This window comes from Pongo abelii, chromosome 23 (genome assembly GCF_028885655.2).
Source record: "Pongo abelii isolate AG06213 chromosome 23, NHGRI_mPonAbe1-v2.0_pri, whole genome shotgun sequence".
NCBI lineage: Eukaryota > Metazoa > Chordata > Mammalia > Primates > Hominidae > Pongo > Pongo abelii.
Window position 1 is genome coordinate 29,798,762 of NC_085929.1, and position 18,617 is coordinate 29,817,378.

The 18,617-nt window shown below is 58.3% G+C and overlaps 1 protein-coding gene across 5 annotated transcripts in view; it reads right to left on the bottom strand.

Annotated features, from left to right (window-relative positions):
- ADORA2A (adenosine A2a receptor) overlaps nt 1-18,617 on the bottom strand; it is a 71,025-nt gene that overhangs the window by 51,922 nt on the left and 486 nt on the right. For 2 of the 5 annotated variants that reach the window (XR_010139436.1, XR_010139435.1), the window contains exons 2-3: nt 8,994-9,596; nt 784-2,159 (exon numbers count right to left, since the gene is read on the bottom strand). Coding sequence is in view for 3 of the 5 variants with exons in the window: in XM_024239810.3 (XP_024095578.2) it covers nt 1,253-2,159; nt 8,994-9,325 (1,239 nt within the window). In the remaining 2 variants the exon portion in view is untranslated. Of the gene's footprint in view, nt 1-381; nt 2,160-8,993; nt 9,597-10,005; nt 18,050-18,617 lie in introns of those variants that run through there. The other 3 variants (XM_024239810.3, XM_009234194.4, XM_024239809.3) reach the window with 3 other exon arrangements.

Here is an 18,617-nt window from a genome sequence, read left to right on the forward strand (position 1 = left end):
CCCCTGCCCAGATCTGTTTGCAGATACCTCTGTGACCTCTGCTGAAGGGTGGAGCAGGGCAGGGGTGGCGGGTCACAGTTCTGAGAAGGTAACATACAAAGAGATCTTCCCTTAAAGATGTAGGAAGATAAGGAGGCGGGGAGTAGCTGGGGAAAGCCCCTTCTCCCACAGCCCCTGTGGGCCCTCATAGAAATGTAGGTTGGATTGTGGTACAGCCAGGCAGCCTGTCCCTTCGAGGACAGGACCCTGGGGAGGGTCCCCGGGGCGGGTCCCCGGGGCAGGCAGGGTGTCTGCACATACGCACACACTCTCTCATACACAACACATGCCTGTATGTGTGCACAGGCCTAGCTATGGAGTAGGAAACGAACTCAGACACCATTCTCATTTGGACAAGCTTAAAACACGATGTGGCTCATTTTTATTTTATCTCAGAAAAAAACATTCCCTTTAGAAGGAAAGGCAGTTAGACAAGGCCTCTCACCGGGTAGCTCTGCGCTACTCAGCACATGCCAGTGGCCTGCCAGCCCCAACCTCTCCCCTGGGACCTGGGCCCATGCTCTGGCACTGCTCTGTTACAACTCCCTGTCCTTGATCCCAGCTTTGTCACTCCAAGAGATGGCCCTGGGACTGAGAAGTGGATGGCAGCCGTGACAGCGGGAGAGGACTGCCTGAGGCTCCCCGGGCAGAGGCTCTGGTGCCAGGTTAGCAGCAGGACCGACGGCAGACCCAGCAGCCAGAGAGTGAAAGGTAATAAAATAAAAAGGGTTTCCTCACACTTACATTTTTCCTGGAAAAAAGTCAAATGTCACCTCTGGGCCCAGCAGCTCCTGAACCCTAGGAGAGTCTAGGGAGAGTGGTGTGTGGGTGGCAGGAGGCTGTTGGAGCCACTCCCCAGTCTCAGGGCCAGGCCAGTCTGCTGTGCCCAAGCTGCTCTGTGGAGACAAGGTGGTGCTTCCAGATGCTTCTGCAGTGGAGGGCTGGGCCCTGCCCAGCAAAGATGCTGCTGGTGCTGTGGCCCCCACCTGGTGCAAGGCCTCACAGCATGAAACGTCTGCTTCCTCAGAACCCAAGCCCTTCTTGCTGGGCCTCATGCTGCTCCAGCCTGGGGCTTCCTCCTCTCAGTCCAAAGTAGGAACTGGCTGCCCTCAGGGTCTCCTGGCACTTTCTCTCTTCTCCCAATGTGACTGGTCAAGCCAACCAGAAAGATAAAGATTTCCTTCCCTTAGGAAGGGGCAAACTCCATGGATCATCAGGACACTCCTGCTCCATCCTGGGCCAGGGGGTCGTCTAGGCCAGGGGGCTCTGGGCACACTCCCTTGAGCTCATGGCTAAGGAGCTCCATGTCTGGGAGGCCTGTGTTCCCCTGGGACTCTTGGGAACTCCCTCCACTCACCAGCCCCAGGGCGTAGCCATTGGGCCTCCGCTCAGGGTGGGGAGCACTGCCATTGGCCCACACTCCCGGCGGGTGGCCGTTGAGACGGAGGCTGACCTGCTCTCCGTCACTGCCATGAGCTGCCAAGACCCGGGCACTGGTGCCAGCTGCCTTGAAAGGTTCTTGCTGCCTCAGGACGTGGCTGCGAATGATCTTGCGGAAGGTCTGGCGGAACTCGCGGATACGGTAGGCGTAGATGAAAGGATTCACAACCGAATTGGTGTGGGAGAGGATGATGGCCAGGTACATGAGCCAGAGAGGGGCGTGGTTGCAGTCGGGGCAGAAGAAAGTGAAGCAGTTGATGATGTGTAGGGGCAGCCAGCAGAGGGCAAAGAGCCCCACAATGATGGCCAGTGACTTGGCAGCATGGACCTCCTTCTGCAGTGTGGACCGTGCCCGCTCCCCCGGCAGAGGCTGGCTCTCCATCTGCTTCAGCTGTCGTCGCGCCGCCAGGAAGATCCGCAAATAGACACCCAGCATGAGCAGCAGGGGCACAAGCACACAGGCAAAGAAGTTGAAGTACACCATGTAGTTCATGGGGACCACATCCTCAAAGAGACAGGCCACCTGGCCCTCCCCGCAGCCCTGGGAGTGGTTCTTGCCCTCCTTTGGCTGACCGCAGTTGTTCCAACCCAGCATGGGAGTCAGGCCGATGGCAAACGACAGCACCCAGCAGATGGCAATGATGCCCTTAGCCCTCGTGCCAGTCACCAAGCCATTGTACCTGGGGAGAAGAGACCAGCATCAGAGATCTGAGAAACCAGGGTTAAGCAGTGCCAAGAGTTCAGAACCCCAGAGCAGCACCCTCTTCCCCATTTCCTGACTGTAAGGTCTTGGACCAGTCATTTCCCACCACCTCGCCCCAGCATTCTCTTCCGTTAAGTGGAAGTAATATGCCTTGCCTTTTTCACAGGCTGCTGGGAGGTAACAGGAGAGCAGGCATCCAAGAAATGGAAACCCATGTACAAATGCCCAGATGGTCATTGAGTAGTTTTTGGAGTAGTCCTGGGACTTAGTTTGGTTGGAGGGAATTCACACACGATTTTTTGAGGGGGAAAACATGATTTTTCTCTAAAGGGAAATGCGTCGTAGCCTTAACCAAGATCAGTTACCTCCATGTTGGTCGCAGCCTTAACCAAGATCAGTCACCTCCATGTTGGTTGATCTTGGTTAAGGCTACAACAGGCTTGAATGGGTCTGGAGGGTGGCCTCACTGGCTAGAGGCAGCACCAGCCAGATCAGACCTGTAGGGGATCTAGGCCTCTTATACTCCATACCCTGTCTTCTCTTCCCCATTTGCCATTTGACTTGGGGTCTCCAGAAGCCCTTGAGGAGAGGCAGCATGGGGGGTAAAAGAGGGGAGGAGGTCCCAGGCCAAAGGAGATGCCATTTCTCCCCTCCAAACCCACCCACAGCCCTCTGGAGAGAAATGAGAGAATTACGTGTTAACATTTACATGACCATCTTAACATTTGCAAGGAAATACTGAGGTCCAGGGGGACAGTAATCTGCCTGAAATCACTCAGTCTTCCTGAGTGAGAGCCAGACAGAAATCCAAGCCTACCGATTCCCAGTCTCATACTCGAGAAATGGCTGGATCTGCCAGCCAGGAAGCAGACCTCAGCCCTGTAGGAAAGGTGGCCTAGATTTCATGAAAGAACGGACAATAAAAAAAAATAGTCTCCCTAATTTAGGAAGGCAACCTTGATGATCACTGAGGGATGACTTCTGTTTAACAGTTTTGATTCTGGCAAGACCAGACTACACTCCCCTCTACCTGGCAGAAACCCTACCCATCCTTCAAGTCCAGGATAGAGATCTCAGAGAAGTTTCCTACCGAAGTGCAGCAGATCCCCACCACATCTGGGCCCCTCGGGGGCAGGGCTTTCCTACATCCATCTCTGCATTGCCAGCTCCGAGACAGGGACACTCAGAAGGCGCAAGGAGGCTGGGCGCGGTGGCTCACGCCTGTAATCCCAGCACTGTGGGAGGCCGAGGCGGGCGGATCACGAGGTCAGAAGATCGAGAAACCTTGTCTCTACTAAAAATACAAAAAATTAGCCGGCCGTGGTGGCGGGGGCCTGTAGTCCCAGCTACTTGGGAGGCTGAGGCAGGAGAATGGCATGAACCTGGGAGGCAGAGCTTGCAGTGAGCCGAGATCACGCCACTGCACTCCAGCCTGGGAGACAGAACAAGACTCAGTCTCCAGAAAAAAAAAAAAAGAAGGTGCAAGGAAAGATGTGCTCTACTTAACTCCGGAGCTGGGCTGGGAACATCCACAGAAACTATCTCATTCACGGGTAGCAAACAGGCGCCTACAGGTAGCATACACAGGAGGCAGCTGGTGGGGCGTTTACCTGGTCTTCACTGCCATGCAAAACGCACGCCTGCTGTTACCAGATCTCAGGTGGGGCTGGGGAGATGATTTTCTGGGTAAAATCTCCCAAGATTTAAATTTTGTCAACTAATTCAAATAAAAGAGAAAAAGAGAAACCCTGGTGGCTTCTGATCTCTTATGTGGTCCAATCCTCTTGTTTTACAGGTGGGTAAATTGAGGCCCGAGGAGAGGAATGGACTTGCTGTGGACATTCCAAGAGCCCAGAGGCAACTCAGGCCAAGGTGAGTCTCTGTTCTGAATCTCTTAGGTCAGTTCTGAATCCAAACAGTAACTGGACAAGCCCATTCTCAGGAGCTCCTCAGCTCCATTCCGTGGGGGCTTGGTTACCTGTAACAGGGCCTCAACAGGAGGGTCATAGACTTGCCCATTGCTTCCAAGCAACAGGGAGCTGGCACTGCCCTGCCTCCTGTGGGACTTGCAAACATAAAATCTCACGCTCTCTCATTCTCACGTCTACATTACATAGCACTGACTCTGTACCAGACACTGTTCTTAGTGCTTTGCAAATAGTAATTTATATAGTCCTCACTGACTGGGAAGCTATATTAATTTTGACATTATTCCTGAGAAAAGCATATCCCTTCCTGGGTTCCGGCCCTGTAAACAGGAATGTTTTAAAACTTTGTCTCTCTGAGCCTCAGTTTCTTCATTTGTAAAATGGGACCAAGTCGTGGACCTGTCAGCACTCTGCCCTCTAAGGGCAGAATGGAGAATCAGTGGGTGGAAATTATAGGGAGGCAGATTGTAACTCAGGGTAGGTAAGAGTTTTTCAGCTGAGCTGTTCACAGGAGAGATGGGCTGCCTCAGGCAATAGTGAGTCTCCTGTCATTTGAGGCAACAGAGCAGAGCCAAGCAGCTACAGGGGTGTTGCAGAGCTGCCTGGGCCCTGGGCCACCTGCTTTGCTGGTTTTCAAACTGTTCTCAGCAGTAAACCTTGTCGCCCACATTCCCAGGCAGTCACAGAGGTGAAGCTGCTGGGGAAGGGAAGGGGCTTATTAAATGTTTATTGAATCAGTGAATTGGTGGGGACACCAGAGCCAACCCAAAGGCTTCTGGGAACACAGTATGGAAATCCCTGGTCTGTCCAATTGTTTACTTGTACAGAAAAGGGAACCCACAAGCGGAGTCTTCCACTGCACTCTGGAAAGAAAGCCCCGTGTGGGGACAGAAACAAAACATACATTAATAGCACTTGCTTATATATGCAAAGAATATCTCTGGAAGGATTCTTAACATGGCTTTGCAGGCAGGGAACTGGGGGTGGGGGACAGGGGGTATGGAGGACAACTTTCTACTATACTATACTCTTTTGTTCCTTTTTAATGTTTTAGCGTGGGCAAAACATTACTCATTTAAAAAAAAAAACAAACCACAAATAGACTAAGTTTATTCAAAAGAAATCCCCATAGGCTGAGAGCCCTGGACCCTGGTGCCCACGGGGTGGGGACAGCATCAGGGCCCAAATGGAATCACAGCTGAGCCTCAGCCAGGCCCAGCAGCGTACACTGGGCTGCATCTGTGACTAACACACTCACATCTTGCCCTCCTAGACCCCAAACTGACCATCCAGCTGGAAGGGATGCCAAGGCTATCTAGCATGACACACCGCCACTCTGGGATGTCAGAGAATGTGGGTCCCAGAGCTGCTGCCCACCTTTTGTGGAGGTGCCTTCTGCAGCCCTGTGTCCCCCGGCTTGCAGGCTGCCCCTTTCTGGGGATCTCCATTACCCACATTGGGGACTCACCCTATGGTCCAAGAATATGCCCCATGATTCCAGGTGGGGCTTTATGTGCACATGTCCCAACCTGAGGAGTAGGTGGAGCCTTCCTAAGTTGTCCAAAGGAGTCATTGATCCAAGAACTGAAGAGCCATGGACCCACAGGGGAAACCTCCATTTCTTCCCCTGGTATAAACAGGACTGACTTGGCCTCCACCTTTCCTGCCCACTGTGTTCATCTCTCTCTGTCACTTGGCAGCCAGGCCACCCTTCCCTACCCAGTGCTCACATGCTCATTCCTTCCTCAGGGTCTTGTCCCAGGCTTTGCCCCCCTCCTGACACACCTGCCCCCACACTCATGCCAGTGAGACCCTGCCTGCCCGTCCTGCAAGACCCACTGGGTGACACCTCCTCCAGGGAGCCCTCTCTCCCAATCCTGCCCTCTTAGAAGTGTTAGGACTTCGGGCCTCACCACCAGCTGCCACCTGCACCTTGGCCTGTTCCTCAAACCAGCAAGAACATCCACCAAGGGCTGCTGTGAGAACCAGGGGACAGTGAGGCAAAAATCCCCTGGGAACTGGGAAAAGAAGCCCATGTCTCTCGCCCTGAATTCCCTATCCTCTGGGGACACAGAGAGCGACATCTCTGCCTCTGGCCTGCAGTCTTTCTCACAGAGTTCCTCGCCTAGGCTCTGTGCTAGCCCAACAGGTTCCCTGAACTTGGAAAATAACAGATTTTTCCAAAATTGAATTTTTTTTTTTTTTTAAAAGTTAATGGAGAGTGGGGCAGGCCTGAGGCTAGACCCAGGGCTAGCCAAATGGACCTTTCTGAGTGGAGCAGGAAACGGCATGTAGAGGAGGCTGGATTCCCAGCTGAGAAAGGAGGAGGGAGGATCCTGAGGCAGGCTGCGACTCCAGCGCCGGCCAGGAGTGTCTCCAAGTTCCCTTCATACCCCGCTTGCTCTCGGGAGCCCACATGGACACCTCCACATGCCCAGCGGCCCAGGGGCCTTGAGGAACAGGAAAGCGAAGGGACCTGCGGGCCAGGAACAGCCTGAAGGGCCCTGGAGTCCATCCACATCAGGAGACACTCTTATATCCTTCCCTGCTCTGGCCTCCTCATGAGTTTGTGAGTAACAGGAGCGTCAGAACATCCGCCTGGCTACAATGCAGGCCAAGAGGATGACAGGAGATGCTGAGCTGACACCCTTTGGCAACTGCAAAGCTCTCTGCCCTCAAGGGAGGATGAACATCATCGTCGTCATCCTCTCCAGGGCCCCCTGCAGAAGAGACCAGCCTAAGCCTTGCAGAGCCTCATGGAGCAGAGTCAAATGGCTCAAGGTCTGGGTGGAACTAAGGTCCAGCTCCAAGAAAGTTGGGATGAGATGGGTAGAGGATAGGGGGCAGGTCCATGGCTCTGAACCCAAAGATCTGAATCCCCACCCTCCCCACGCCTCCAACCCTCCTCAGGGTCCCTGTCACCCCATCCACTCACTGGACCTTTAGAACACCTTCGTGAGCTCAGAGAGGCAGAGAGACTTGTCCTATTTTATGGATGAGGAAATGAGACCAGAGAGAGGCAGCAAACTTTCCACAGCCACACAGCACATCCTGTCCTACTACATAGGGAGTCATTCTCTCAACTCTCAGAAAACAGAGAAGGAAAGGGAGAGACAAAAGAGAAAAAAAGTCGAGCTCCTTTAAATTGAGAACAGCAGCCCTGATCATGCCCTTTGAATCAGAGAAAAAAGTGAGAGCTTGGCCTCTGCTTCCCCATGGAGCATCCCATCAGTGTGCAGACTCAGCTCGGTTCCCTGAAGTCCCCTCCAGTCCTTTGTTCTCTGGCCCACCTGGGCACCTGCAGACAGGGCTCCTCCTGGGCCTCCATGTTCTGAGCTGCCACTGGACGAACCTAAACTCTGCTCTGCCCGTCGCAAAGCAATGGATGGAGGCTCACCAGAGACTGCACTTGGAGTCCGACAACCCCTAATTCCACCCTTCTCAGGGCTGGCCAGGGTCCCCTTCTCTTTTGCCGAGGGTTCTAGACTCTCCTGGGATAGAGAGCATCTGACAGAGCAGTGTGAGGTCCAGACTCCTCCCTTCCTAGGAGCAGCCAGGTGCAGCTCCTGCTCCCACTTAGAGCCCAGGTGACAGGGACGGCCACCTGGTGCAGGCTCTGCGAGACAGGCTGCTCATGACTGCTCCCCAGTAACTGAAGTCACAGTGGGGATCAGGCCACATTTTTTTCCAGGCCTAGCCCCAGCTCCACTACCAACTCGTTGTGTGGCCCGGAAACAGCTGGCTGTCTTCTCTGAGGCTCATTTTCCATCCCGAAGATGAGAGGAAATGACCTCTAAGGGCCCCTTGGCTTTGACACTCTAAATTTCCATTTGCTCATCTAGCTGGGTCCTCCTTCCTGCTGGGGCACCCTCAACCTGAGTGGGGCTGCTGTGGCTTCCTCTTTAGGTAGGCACCCACCAGTTTCAGATAATTCACCGCAGAGATGGCACACTCTGCTCCCTGACTCTCAAGAGGCACCACCTCAAGCCTCATGCATGGCCTCAGGGCCCACAACCACCCAGGCTGTGGAACCCAGCTCTGTGGCAGAGGGGCCAGGAGGTGGGGCAGAAGGCCTCTGAGGTCCCCAAGGGAGGGATGCACTTTCTAGCCTCATCTGTGGCCTGGGTAGGTGGAATCCATGCCGAGTAATTCAGCCTTTGGGAAAATCTTCATTTACACAATACTTGGCTGAAGTCACTTCACAAAAGATTCACCATAAAAATCCCCTCCAACAGCCAGCCCCTGAGCACACTGGCCGCCTCTAAGACGATGAGTCCTTGGTGACTTGAGGAGCAACAGAATTTGCATATAGGTCCAAGTGACTCACTGTGGCATTCAGCCAAGTCACTTCCCCTCTCTGGGTCATTTTCCTAATGTGCACACTGCAAGGCTGGCCCAGAGGATCTGGGGGAAGGCAGGTGGCGGGCGGCTTCTAGCTCTGAGGTCCTATGGTTTCCCCTGGCTCCCCGCTCCACCCCAGCATCATGCGGGGAGTTTTGCTCGTGTGTGAGGAATGGCCCAGACACACCCGCTGGCAGCACGTGGGTTACTGGGACCAGAGCTCCCTGCTAAGCCCAATGCCAGACCCTGGCCACACTCATCTGCCAAAAACCAGAGTACAGTTGGCCTCAGGCAGCCTAGGGGAACCCAGGCCACCTGGGAGGGCCAGGCTGCCCTGCGCCCATAAGGATCAGTCAGTTCGGCATGACTGCTGGCCACGTGCTGGCCCTGCGGAGCGCCTGCTGAGCCCGGGGCCCCGTTGCCAGCTCACCATGCTGACATTGCAGACCAGGCCCTGATCCCAGGCTCACCCTGGCTCCAGGCACGGACCAAAGCCTGGGCACCAACAGCCTTTGCACAGATGTAACCCCGGCCCTGCTCACCGGAGCGGGATGCGGATGGCGATGTAGCGGTCAATGGCGATGGCCAGGAGACTGAAGATGGAGCTCTGCGTGAGGACCAGGACGAAGCAGGCAATGAAGAGGCAGCCGTGGCAGGCAGCGCAGAACCCGGTGCTGATGGTGATGGCAAAGGGGATGGCGAGCACACCCACCGCGATGTCGGCCGCCGCCAGTGACACCACAAAGTAGTTGGTGACGTTCTGCAGGTTGCTGTTGAGCCACACGGCCCAGCACACCAGCACATTGCCCAGGATGGCCAGCACGGCAATGGCCAGCTCCACCGTGATGTACACCGAGGAGCCCATGATGGGCATGGCCACAGACAGGCAGACTCAGCACGGACGCGGGCTGGGCCAGCTCACGGTCCATCGCTGCAGCCCAGCTGCCCGCCTGGCTCCCAGCCCGGCCCAGGAGGAGGGGCCCAGGCCCCTGAGCCCCTTCCTCACAGGAGCCAAGTGCAGCCCTGCTGGGGCGCTCTCCAAGGGCTTTTTCACAGAGGACTCTGAGTCTCCTGAAACCAGGCCCTCTCCAGGGGTTCTGGCAGCAGCATCATGGCTCAGCCCAGCTTCAGGGTTCCTGAGGCACCTGCAAAGGGACAGCCGATAAGAAGCTGAACCATCTGCAGAGGGCGAGCCCTGCGGAAAGTGCCACCCCTTGCCCCACACCCACCCTGGCCCCCTGAAGACCCTATAGCTTTAGATCCCACCCTACCCACAGGCCAGGTGTCAGCCTGAGGATGGCCCCTGACCCCGCCTAGCCCCACGCCCTGCCCGGTCTGCTGTGGTCATAGCCAGGAGGCAAGAGAGGTGGGAATTTGACCCTCACTTTAGAGGAGGACACCCAGAGAAGTCACCGAGCAAGGCTGGTTCCCCTGGTCCAATAGAATTCCCGCTAAGACTCTCACACAAACCCCTCCCAAGGAGGCAGCCCCTTCTCCCAGGCTCTGCAGAATGAGTACTGCCCTGGCTGGGCCCCTGCCAGGACTCCAGCTCACCCCAGCACTATCCATGGCTCCCTGCATTCCCTGCTCTGTGCATTGTTGTCACGGTGCCTCCCACTCTGGACTCAGGGCCAAGGATCAGATGTGGTCTGTTTTTTTCCTGGGGGGGCCAGAAACTTGTTAAAGTCTGTCACTGTTGGCCCCCCATGCTCAGCCTCTCAGGCCTCCTGTGGCAGCTTGGCCAGTCTCCTAGGTCCTGGATCTCGGCCGGCCCTGTGACACTCCCTCCCAGAAAGGACCCTCCCTGCCCAGGCTCTCCCAGTCCCACCCACCTTCTCTCGCCAGGCCAGCTTCTCAGCGCCCCTGGCCTGCTCCATCCCGTCAACTCTCCCAGGAACTACCAGCACCCACCTAAGGGACACCAGCCGCCCTGTGAAAGGACAGGCCAGAGACCCCTGGAGCTCAGACGTGGAAGGATGTGGGGAGCTGCCTGGTCCTGTCTCCCACTGCCGCAGAGGGTAAGCCCTCTCATACTGCGCCCGAACCCGCTGCCTCCAGGTGCCCCCGCCAGTCAGCTGCAGTTAGGGCGGGGGCGGCGCTGCAGCTGACTGTGAGCTTCCACTCGGAGGGAGCTGCCTCACCTCCCTCCTCCCACGCCCTCTCCCCCACCTGCTCCTCTGCCGACACCAGGAATGACTAACTGGAGTTTGATCCCTGGCAGAAAGCAGGTACGGACTCACTGAGGGACTCTGGGCAAAAATGCTTTTCTTTTCTGGGCCTCAGTTTCCTCATTGATACGGTGAGGCAGCTGAACCCCAAATGACCTCTAGGGGCCATGCCAGCTCTCACCCATGATTCTATGAGAAGGAAATAAACAGATTTAAAATGGCTCCCCCAAAGTCAAAATGGAATTACTGACACCCCTCAGAAGCAGAAGTCTTGGTTCCCCAGCAGACCTGAGCCCAGCCCCAACTCCCAGTGTCCCCTTCGAGCCTATGAATGGTCTGGGTCCAAATGGACCTCTGCCTATTAAATTGCCCCTCTCTGAGAGCTAAGAGGCCCCCAAATCTACCCCCTCCAGTCCTGAACCCTCATGGGGCCCTATGAGTGTGTGGCCAGCCGCCACCACCTGCCTGGGGACAAGAGGTCAGAGGCTGCCTTTCACGTGGACTCGGGCAGCCACCTCGTCTCTCTCTCTTCCAGGACATGAGGGATGAAGCAGGACTGGCAACCTGGAGAGGAAGTCACTCCTGGTCCCGAGCCCTGTTCAAAGGGCCAGGCTCCCCTCTACCCCATTGTCCATGTGACAGAGCTCAAACACACAGACCCCAACTTTCCCTCCAACTCCAATGCTGTCGGCACCTCAAGTGGCTGGAACAGGATTGGCATGGGCTGCAGCCATACCTGGGACTGGAGGTTCTCCTGCACCCAACAGGCCCTTTTGCCCCTACTAGGAGCCTCGGAATGGAGCATTGACACAGAAGCAGGAGGAGGAAGGAGAGAGCAGAGGCCAGAAACCCTGCAGAAACGGAGGGCCTGCAGCAGCTGGAGAGGGCTGAGTCCTCCCAAGCCCCTGCTTTCCATGGGGCACCTGCCAGGCAGCCACTCACAAAGCATGTCGCTGGCAGGGATGCGCCAGACCAGCTCTCCTGGCACCATCCCTGGCCACACTCAAGGAACACAGTTATCCCTGATGCTCCTGGTCTCTCTCCCTGAGCAGTACTCACCAGGGCCCACCTGACTCACGATAGCCCCTGCCCAACAGGTACGAGTGGAGCTGGTGCTGGCCCCGGGCTGCCTCCCACCCAGGTGCCTGGCCTGTGGCTCCAAGGTGGCCTCCCAGGCCCAGCACCACCAGCAGCAGCAACAGGCCACTGTCCAGTGAGGCCCAGTGGGCCACTTAGGAGCCGCCTCTACCCAGGGATCCTGCCTCCCACCACAGCCCTCTCTAGGGCATCTGCATTGAAGGATGCCACAGCCTTCTGCCAATCTGACCATCCCAGGCTAGAAGGCTGATGCAGCTCCAGACCACACTCCAGATTCAAGGGCCTTGCTGGGGGCAGACAAGGTAAAACATAACACGTCTGCCAAAGTGAGGGAGGACTCCCCAGTCCCACCACCCAGAGCCCTGCTGGTGGGGTCACATCATCGGCACCCGCCTCAGGGGCTGGACTGGTGCCATGCCAGCCGGCATGCCCAGTTTGGGAGGAGCCTGACCAGGGCCTCTGTTTGGCAAGTCTTCCCTGGCAGCCCTGGGTACCTGCCTGTGTACCCCCGTTCTCAGGGTCTCCCCACCTTCTGTGCTGTGGGTCCCCATGCTAAACAGCACTAGATACCGATAACCTTCTTGACTATACTGAAGCCACCTTCCTGCTGCCCACCCGCGTCAGTGACGGCAACAGACCCCTCTGCCCAGGCCGGCCTCATATGGGGCTAAAGACACCCATGGCTCCTGCCGGCAGGGTCCACACAGGCCACCTCGCTGCCCGTCCTCTCCCTCAGCCCCTCCTTAAGCACTCCTGCAGGCTCTCCCAGCTGCTGCCAGCACATCCCGAGTGAGGCTTGCCCGGACCCACAGGCAACCTGGGCGCCTGCCAAGCCAGAATCCACTCTCAGCTGTGCGTTTCTCGGCCCTGAGCAAAGCAGATCGGTGGAGTCAGAAGCACCCTTGGGGCAGACGGGAAGAGGAGTGCGTTCCTCGGGGAAAGGTTGGGAGCTACCCAGCCGTAGGCTGGCAAATCAGCTCCTGGCCGGGGGCGCCCTGACTTACAGGCTTTGCCTGATTTCTGTGGTGTAAATTCTCCCCTTGTGCCCAGTTTCAAGCTACTGATGTGTCGTGGACCAGAACTGGGGAGCAACACAGAGTCAGCTGGCCACGATGCCAGTCACTGCTGAGCTGCCAAACCTTACGCGTCCCAGGGGGCACCTGCCTAGAGGCCAGGCACTGCACTGGACCCTCAGACACGGCTTGTGCAGCCTGCTTAGGAGCTTGGGAAATGACTGACATCTGTGGTCTTGCTGGTCCCCGGAAGCCCATTTTACAGATGAGGAAACTGAGGCCCAAAGGCATGAAACGACCTCTCTCAGCCTCACCAAGAGCACTGGAAGGTGGCGCAGGGCTGGGGCCGTGCCCACAGAGAGCACAGCAGCAGGAAGGCTCCTGGGCCTCCAGCTCCCCTCCCTCAGAAGCCTCCCAGAGTGACAGGAAGGTCGGAGGCCCCGGGGAGGGGGCGGGGCCAGGATCTGGCAATTTCCTATCCCTCTCTGTTGGCTCTGTGCATCTAATTAATCCTTGAGTCATCTGTTGCTAACCAGGAGGGGAAATTGAATATTAATAATGTATTACTTCTCTGTGATTACCCCTTGTTGGGAACAGATCAGAAGGCAGACCCTGCCCCATACAGACAGAGGACACACACTGCGGAACGTGCATAACGCCTCTTGAAAGAACAACCTTATAGGATTCCACGTGGTCAGACTCAAAACTGCTGCTTCTTCCTGCCTTCCTCCTCACCTCCCCCAACCTGGCCACTTTAATTAAAACTCCATTTAATCAAAACCCACACATCTTCTGGCCCACTTCTTCTGGTTCCTCATATGTCACACTAGCAAGGCCCTCTGTACACATGCCCAGATGGTGGCTATACCCCCCAGAGCCTGCTGCACGGAGGTGCCCACCGGCTTCTAGGCAGTGCCCTGCACATCTGCTCCTGAGTGCGGCTAAGGGCAACGTACAGGACACAGTGCACGGACTCGGACCTGCTCCAGCCATGCCTGGCCTGTTCCTGGGCTCCAGAATCCCAGCCTTACAACCCTGCTGCTGCTTTCCCATAACAAATGTTTACCAAGTACGTCCACCAGGCCTGGCAGCACCCCAACTGCTGGACCACAGGGAGGTATGCCCCCGCTGCTGTGCCTGGCCCCATCTGGGCCCTGAGCATATAGCAGGGGACCTCAAAGGAGGAAAGGACCCAGGACATTCCTGGGAGGCGGCTGCCACCCCGCAGTTTCAGGCACTGCAGGCCACTCCCTGTCTCCACAACATTGGCTCAGCTAAGAGGAGTCACAAATCAATTTCAAAGCACAAGAGGTATATGAAGGCTAAGAAAGGTAAGCAACAGAATAAAAAATATGGAGATGAATTCATTCCAGTAGAAAGGAAGGTAATACAGTAATCTAATAATGATTCCAGAGACCTTTAGAATCTCCAAAGAGGCAAAGAAAGGAATGGCATCCATAGACAAGAATGAGAACTTCTGAACCGACTGGTGGAAATGAAACAAGGACAGGTGGATATGAACAAGAAATAATACAAAATCCAGGGACTGAAAAATAGAGGGACTGAAATAAGGGATGTGGTGGGCTTCAGGCACACATACGGTGGAAGAGACGACTGGGGATCTGAAGCTAGTACTGAGGAATTCTCACAGAAACGCCATGAAGAGACCTAGTCTAGGAGGAAACGGTTGAGAGGCATGGGGTGGACTGAGAAGCATCAACAAGTGGCTTGCGGGAGCCTCAGCAGGGGCACGGCAGGTCGTGGGCCCCGCTATGACTGGCTTTTGGGGTGGCCCAGGGGGGCCTGGGCATGAACCTCCCAGAACCCAGGGCCCCAGGATCCCCAAACCCCTCCCAAACTCATCAGCGCAGGTGCCTTCCTCACTGCCCGGCGGTAAGCAGCCACCCAGCATGGGCTCCGCTTCCCTCCTGACCTCCAGGGCTGCCCGGTGGCCCCTACTTCAGGCGCTGGGTGCAGGCTGGGCCCGGGACCCAGAGAGACACCTGGCATCCCTCCCCCACAGCCCGGGTGCGGCTGCGGCTCTCTGCTCCTGGTGGCAGGATGTGGGCAAGATGGGGCCAAGACCCAGCTCCCTGCAGCTGGAGGCTAAGGCCCTGAGCCTGCCTCACAGAGCAGCCCCCACATCGCAGCCCCGGGGCCAGTGCTGGGGGCCCCAGCTCCTGCTCCCCACACCCCCATGTGTCCAGGCTAGGGGCCAGGAAGGCCACAGCACCCCCGCTCCCCGCCTGGGGGCCACTCACCCCCTCACACGAGGCTTCACCTGACAGCCCTCCTCTGAGGGGCCACACCCCGCACAAAGGTGCTGGGGGCCCACGCTGTGCTGAAAGCAGCCTGGCTGGGGGCGGCTCCTGCTCCATGTCACAGTCCCTGAGGCCCAGGCAGAGCTTCCCCTCTGCATGCGGCTGCTCACATGTACACAGGCTGCGGTAAGCCACGTCACATCACGTGAAGGATTGGCACCTGCGCCTCCCTCAGATGGCGGGCAACAGGTACTATGTCGCTGAAGGGTGACAAGGGAGCGTTTCTAGATGGCCCCGCGGACACAGAGCCCAGGAGTCCTGGGCGGGACCCTGTGGGAGGCTTGAAGGGGTAGTGCTGGGTGCAGGGCCTCACAATGCCCCAGGGTGGCTGCACTGAGGATGGGAGGGGTGAGGACCGGCTGTTGGGTCCTTGGGCAGGTGTGACGAGGCAGCCCCGGGGGCTGACAGGAGGGCAGGGTGACCAAGCAGAGCCTGGCCACTGCTTCTTCCCCACTGAGCAGCCTCCCCCAGGCTGGCTCAGGGTTTGCAGAGGCCACTGAGGGACCAGAGGCAAGTCCCCCTGTGACACAGGGGCAGACAGATACCAGCCCGGGGCTTCTGGGGAGAAGTCTCCTGCCTAGACGCCAGAGGAGACACCAAGTGACACCATCGGCCTCCCTCTGCTTGGCCAGCTCTGTCAGCCTCTCCGCCAGGTGACGGCCGATGCCAAAGACCGGGGCTACATTGGCACATCCGAGGGGTGGGCACAGAAGGGCAGCAGCAGCCCCTGCCCAGTGAGTCCTGGAATAAGCCTCCCCTGCAGGGGGTTGCCGGGGGGTTGGTGAGAGAGTCCCCATGGCAACTCACAGAAGAAGCATCTGGGTGAGACTTGGAGGAGAAGGTGAAGGGAGAGAGGTATCGAGAGATTCTAGCAGAGAAAATGCCGTGGAGGCCCGAAGCCAGGGTCCTGCCTTCCCTGGGCTCCCATCACCCTCTGTGCTGGGACGAGGGGCAGCGGCTCTCCTGCTCCTCCCTCCACCTGATCCTCCCCAGTCCCTGGCCGGATCCACGGAGTCCAGGCTGCAGGGGCCCAGGCCTCCTTCTCTGCCATGAAACTGCCTCTTCCCACCACCCAGAGCCCCAGGTTCTGCACAGGAGGTGGGCAGTCGTGTGGGGGCTCCTCTCTCCACCCCAGCTCCATTCCCTTCCCCATCTGGGCTCCTCTGCTCCTTGCAACCTCTGGACCACCCACCTCCTAGGACCAAGCCCCTCCTGTCAATGGCCCAGACCCTTCTCCTGGGAGCTAGAACCCTCCCTTTCACCAGCTCAGCTCCTGCCTGTGCGGTCTCCTCTCTGCAGCACCCCCACCACACACGCCCTAAATCCCCTCAGCCTGTGCTTCCCGCCTTCATCCATCCATCCATCTTCTGTTTGTCTTTCCTCTGCTCTCCTGCGTGCTCAGGGCCCTGTTTGCGCGGCAATGGACGAGACAGACCCCGCAAACACGGTTGGGAAGGCAGTTCTAGCTCATTTGGGGTTAGGTGGCTCGGGTATTAGGTCGGTGAGAGGATACTAAGACCTTCTTTGGGGTGTCAGGACACAGCTGAGAGCCACCAGGGGCTGTGGTCCCACACAGCAGGCACTGCCCAGGCCTCACCTGGACTTCGCAGGACGTGATGCCCTCAAGCCACATGCTGGCCCCCAGGCCAACTTCCATTCACATGTCCCTCTGCCAGCAATCCCTGTGGTGTCCCCTGACCCTCAAGCCTAACACCCTCTCTCCCGGGTTCCCCAGCTCCAGCACACACCCCTAACCGGCCCTCTGGTCTGCCCTAAACCTTCCCCCACTTGCCCCCAAGCCAAGGCCTTTCCACATTAGGCATTGCTAAGATCATCATCCTTGTTCTACAAATGAGATATCAGATTCCCGGGGACAGCGACCTGCTCAGTGAGTGGGTCGAGGAGGCAAGACCAGAACCCAGACGAGAGCACTGAAATCTCCAGCCCATCGCGTTGCCCATGAGGCAGTCATTGCCATTGATTGCCCTCCTCCGTCGCGACGCAGGGCATATTTGGGGATCTGTAATTCACAGGCTGATATGGGAAAAAGCCCAGCACAGCTCTCAGACCAGCCAGGTCAGCCTGGCCCAAGGCCCGCCTCTGGCCAGAGGTGACGGCTGCCCCTAGCTTCCTGCGGCAAGGAGCAGGAAAGCTCACAGCTCAGCCAGCTCAGCACTGGGGGAACAGGGGACGCGGATGGAGGGGTAGTGGCTGGGATTTGCCTGAGAAACTCTAGGACTAGGGAGAGCCTGGGAGACCCCAAAAAGCCAGCGCAGAACAAGGAGGGACTGACATCGTGGCCGTGGACCAGCCTGTGAGGCGCGCCTGCCATGGATCTGCCGGGATGTGCGGGGGAGGGGGGGTGCTGCCCACAGGGCCCGGCCTTCCCAGCCCCACCCAAGGCCTCCAGGAGCGGCCAAAGCAGGGCCAGTGAGGAAGCCCCGACCCCGCAACAGCTTCCCAGGCCCGCGGTGCTCCACAGAACCCTCCACCATGGTCCCCAGGGCTGGGGCACCCTGAGGCAGCCCTGGCGCGTCATGGAGTATCGGCAGGTTGCCCCGCCGGGGAACCCAGCGGGAGCCGGCAGCAGAGGCAGAGTGGAGGCGGCCTGAGCACCTGGCAATAGGAGAGTGGGCCCTGTGTGTGGCAGAGCCCAAGAGAGGAGGCGCTTCAGGATGGCAACGGAGGGCTGGCTTGACCTGCGGCCCACCCTCCAACGAGGGCCACAAACACCTGCGCCTCTTTGCAGGGCCCCGACTCCCCCAGCCTAGGACCCAGCCCTGGGTCTCCCTCTTCCTCCAATGGTACAGTCGGGGCAACTAAAATCTGAGTGCGGGACACAGGGATCTCAGCTCTGCCGGCCCGCGGCCTCCTCCTCAAGCCCTTGGGCCGCCTTGCGCCAAATCCCTCGAGAGCCGCCACCATTCCCGCCATTCCTACCTCCGCTCGGGGCAGCCAGGCAGACGGCCGGGGCCAGTCCGAGGCGCGCACCCACCCCCGCCCGTCCCCCGTCGTCTCCTGGGTCCCCCAAACCCAGTTCCCGCCACCACTGTCCACGGAACGCGCCCGCGCTCGGCCCAGCGTTCCTGACTCCCCCTTTCTCGGCGCGTCCCGGGCGCTCGGGTACCTCTGCTCGCGCCTCACCTTCCCGGGCAACCGGTCTCCGCCCGGCTCCTCCACCTGGGGAACCTCCCTCGCCCCGGGGCCCAGCCCGCCACCCCTCAGGAAGCGCCTCTGCGCCCCCAGCCCATCCCTGCTGGAGGAGCTCCCGGAAGGTTCATGCGAGCGCGTGGGGCCGGTCTGCGGCGCATGGACGGACGGACGGACGCTCCCCGCCCGCTACCTGAGGCTCCGCACCCCGCGCCGCGCCGGCCGCCGCACTTGCCTTCCCTCCCCGCCTACCCCCGCGCGCCTTCCGGTGCAGTTTGGGACAGCTCGGAGGGTCCCGCACGCGGCGCCGCAACTGCGCCTGGGACGTGACTGTGCCTGGGCCCTTCACAGGCCGTGCTGGCAGCCGCCGCGGGGCAGGACTCGGACCCCGCGCCGGGGAACTGGTCTCGGGGCGG